Source organism: Garra rufa, chromosome 19 (genome assembly GCF_049309525.1).
Source record: "Garra rufa chromosome 19, GarRuf1.0, whole genome shotgun sequence".
Taxonomy (NCBI): Eukaryota; Metazoa; Chordata; class Actinopteri; order Cypriniformes; family Cyprinidae; genus Garra; species Garra rufa.
In genome coordinates, this window is record NC_133379.1 from 20,559,353 (window position 1) to 20,563,823 (window position 4,471).

Consider the following 4,471-nt stretch of genomic DNA (forward strand, 5'->3'; position numbering starts at 1 on the left):
GATCGTTTAGAGCCCTTTGAAGCTGCATTTTGGAAGTTCAAACTCAGGGGCACCATAGAAGTCCATTATATGAAGAGAAATCCTTAAATGTTTTACTCAAAAAACATCATTTCCTTACGACTGAAGAAAGAAAGACATGAACATCTTGGATGACAAGGGGGTGAGTACATTATCTGTAAATTTTTGTTCTGAAAGTGAATTATTCCTTTAATGTACTACTGAATACCTTGTTCTGCTAATGTTACGCTGTCTAAACCAGGAAAAAAACATGTGGAAGCTGCTAAATCATAAAGAAAAGGACTTAGTAAGCAAGAAAGGGAGCAATATTTTGACAAATTAAGTTAATAGGTGGTAAATATACGTACGAGCAGTATTAATTAAGATATTAGCCTAATATTTCACCTACCTGAACGGAAATGATAAGAACAAACACAAATGTTATCAAGATTTTGGCCTGGAAATTCGGGTTCAGTTTGGCCGACCATAAACGCCATTTGTTCTTAAGACCGTTTTTTGCACTCTTCTCCTTGATTTGTTATAACTCCTTGCAGTCTATAGTACTCCAAATGTTTTTCCCAGTCTGACCGATTAGTACAGCCCAAAACATGAAAATAATTGACCATTTTTAGCACCAATAATCAGCAAAATATGCCAGTTCCAATCGGTTCAGTGGCATTGTTTTCATTCTCTAGTCTGCAAGTAATTGTGTGAAAATTAGACTTTATTAATCAAATCTCTGTACCTGTAAATCATACTTTGTGCAAAAAGTAATAAAAGTTGTCGAATTTTTACTGCCTCTAGTGTTCATTTGAACTGGAATCTGGATTGATTCGTACATATTGATATCATACATTTTTACAGAAATGTGTATAGAGGCAGGAAAGTTTAAAAGAACAGCATTTATTTGTAATAGATTTATGGCGCCTCACACATGATATGCGGTCAAAATTATATTTACCATGTCCACAAAGTTAGAATTTGTTTTAATATTTTGTTCCCTCACATTTGAGTTAAACTGTGGCCACATGGCCTTATTAATCTGTTCCCTCATTTTAGTAATTTTTGTGGTATTTTGGATAAATAAAAACGCAGGCTTGGTGAGCAAAAGAGACTTCTTTAAAAAGCATTACAAATCTTACTGTTCAAAAACTTTTGACTGGTAGTGTATAAATTATTATATATTATGTCACTATTAATCAACTTAATGCACCGATGCTGAAAAAAGTGTTAATTTCTCTGACTTCAAACTGTTGAATGGTGCTTCTTACAATTAAAAAAACACAGTATGTAACAGTATGCAATGATAAATATTTTAGACAGTAATATTCTTTGCAATTTTCATTTAATTTGATCACATTACATATTGAATTCAGCAGCTGCTATCTAATTATCATTTTAAATTCAACTTTAATGTCTTTTTGTTTACGTTTTTTCTTTCCTGAATCATATTTATGTTCTTAAATCAGTTTTAAATAATTCGGCTTTTCAGTGTCTTTCTCTCAGTTATGCCAAATGTAAAGCACTTCAAATGGTCATTATGTGCAGTATAAATCAATTTTCCTCCAAAAGTAGTTTTTTTTTGCATTGTTTAACACAATCCTTTTAGTATTGGCAGTCTAATGAAAGGATAGTTTCTGTTTACTCCATGCAGATTATATCCTGCATATTTTGTTAATTTGAGATTGCATACTGTACACAGTAAACATAATAGTATGGTAGTATGCTATTCCAAAAACACCCTCAGTCCCTTCACCATTAAACAGTATCTTCAATAAATTCCATAAATAAGCTTCAACACCACAATGCTGTGAACAAAACGTACAGTGCATCTGAGATGAACACGCACACGCTGTTGATGCCAGACATCCTGCAGCGGCTCCATTGGACAGGCTGCCAATCACTCCTCATCGTTCCCATCTGACATGACTTGGAGTGAGACAAAGTACAAAGTCGTCGTCTTTCAAAGACAGGGAAAGAGAAAAACACGCAGCGTAGTGGGACACGGGATGTTATTGCATTAAATGGTATCCAGTGAGGAGCCCTTGCACGTCCCTGTCAAGCTGATGATGGAGGACATCCCTCACTGCCGTCTCAGAATCTGTCATAATTACAATTGGCAAAATAAATAGAAAAGACAAAACACACTCCTCTGCTCGGTGGGCTCCCCACGCTAAAGAAAGCGGAGCAAGAGAAGTCAGGGTTCACAGTGGGCGGGGCTACTCCATGCCATTCCGCAACATCTGATTGGCTGCGATGAGCATGACGCTGATGATGAAGGCCATTGCAAAAGCACAGATGAGGCTCTTGCGGACACACGTCTGACGATTCTTCTTTTTCGAATGCACTGATGGAGTAGAACAGAGCATCAATGAGAAGAGATGACGGCACACAATGAGCATAAGCCATTCAAACAATGATCCAGCAGTGCTGCATAATGAGGCTTACACAATAATGAAACTAAAAGTGTGGCTCTGCTTGAGCTGCCTCACTGGACTCAACACACTTGTGATAGCGCACACACACGTAGACAGACATAAATATTCAGGGGAAAGTGTTTAAGCACAGTGTGCGCCAGTAAACATTTATTTTAAAACACTGTGACAGGCTAATTGGTTTTCGTGGCATGAAATTATTATATTTTATTCACCTTTTTCTCGGGCCGGTAGATTCAATTCCATTCAGTTTGTTTTGTTATTCTGTACTGCATATTGAGATTAAATATCGAACTGCTGAATCATAATTGGATACGAGGCGTTACGATGTTTCTGTGTTCCCTGTTTCTGAATTCCATTCTTCTTTTTTTCTTTACTTCTATTGGCTGATGAAAACATCTGGTTCAATGATGCGGGTGAAATCTATGGCCAAATTCAACAATGTGAAGAATGGCTTGAATAGGAATGTCACACTGGGTGTAAAGAAAAAATTATACTAGTTACTTTCATTTATCAGATGTTTAAAGACCGGATTCAAAAAACCTATAATGCACTGAAAGCTCTCATCTCATTAAATACCCAGTTTCTGGCCAAACACATCAGGCTATAGAGATGAGACTCTGGATGTAAAAATCCATAAAGAAATGGATTTTTAATGATAACATATAAACCTTTCAAGACCTACTATGAGCTCTGAGATTGTTAAGCGATGATACATGCTTCTGCAGAAGCCAAAAGTCAATGTGATTTCAGCTTCATTTATAAAGCAAGCTTTTTATCAGATGCACCAATCAGAGAAGTTGCTGTTAACATGGAAATGAGAACAAAACACCCTCTCATTCCCATGAAGCATTGCGAACATTATTGACTACACTCTTATTTATTTATTGCTACCTGATCTCATGATGAAAACATACCTGTGGGAACTTTTTCACAAGATGCGAAATATGTACCAGTAAGTACACTGTAAAAAGTTTTCACCAGTTTCAACTTAAAAACTTAAGTTTAGCAGCTGCCTTAAGATTTTAAGTTAAATCAACTTAAGTCATTTAAACTCACAAGTTATATCAACTCATTCTTATTGTAATAAGTTAAAATGACTTGTAGTTTTAAGCTGATTTAACTTAAAATCTTAAGGCAGCTGCTGAACTTAGGTTTTTAAGTTGAATCTGGCAAGCACTTGTAGTCGTTTTGATTACAGCTTTATATGTTTTGTTTTCGGGATGTAACAAGTTTGCTCAGTACCTCAGCCGGCACAGAACTGGACTTAGGATGTGTCCTTGAGTACAAATCCCAATAGTATGAACAAAAGCAAATGTGATGTAAAAATGCATTCGCAAACATGCCGTTTTAGCTTGTTTTTCGATCTCTCATCTTTCATCGTGAGTCATGTTTTTCACGGGATTTGTACCCAAGGATTCTATATCCTAAGTCTAATTCTGTGCCAGCTGAGCTGCTAAGCAAACTTGTTACATCCAGAAAACGAAACATATGGAGCTGTAATCATAAATGTGTATGAAAACGATTACAAGTGCTCACTGTTTTACCGCCTCTAGTGTTCATTTCTGTTGGAAACTGCAGTGATATGTACTTATTGGTAAGTATTTTGCGGTTTGCGGAAAAGTTTCCAGAGGTACATTTGAAAACCCTGACTCCCGATGAAAGAGCTAAAAGATGAGAGACCGAAAAACAAGCTAAAACAGCGATTGCGTTCTTACATCACATTCGCTTTAGTTCGTACTATCAAGTAGGTTTAATTGTAGGGCAGGTGGTAGCAGGGCATTAGACTATTAGGGGGCAGCCCTAGTTGATTTATTTATTTGTAATTAAATATTTTGTAAATACATTTAAATATATTCAATTTAATTTGTATAATTAAAAGAAATGTATACACGTCAATTATGAATACAATCTATGCTTCTATAAAAAGCAAAAATCAGCTTAATTTGAAGAAGTATCAATTAAATCGACCAATCAGAAAAGTCGCTATCACTTCCATAAAGCATTGCGAATGACATATTGACTACATTAATTATATT

At 35.8% G+C, this 4,471-nt stretch overlaps 1 protein-coding gene across 1 annotated transcript in view; it reads right to left on the bottom strand.

The window, feature by feature from the left end:
• Window positions 1-4,471, bottom strand: part of caln2 (calneuron 2) — a 45,889-nt gene continuing 41,418 nt past the window's right edge. Inside the window, exon 7 of the mRNA XM_073823976.1 lies at window positions 1-2,344. Within this exon, the coding sequence (XP_073680077.1) occupies window positions 2,217-2,344 (128 nt within the window). The 3' untranslated portion in view covers window positions 1-2,216. The remainder of the gene's footprint in view (window positions 2,345-4,471) is intronic.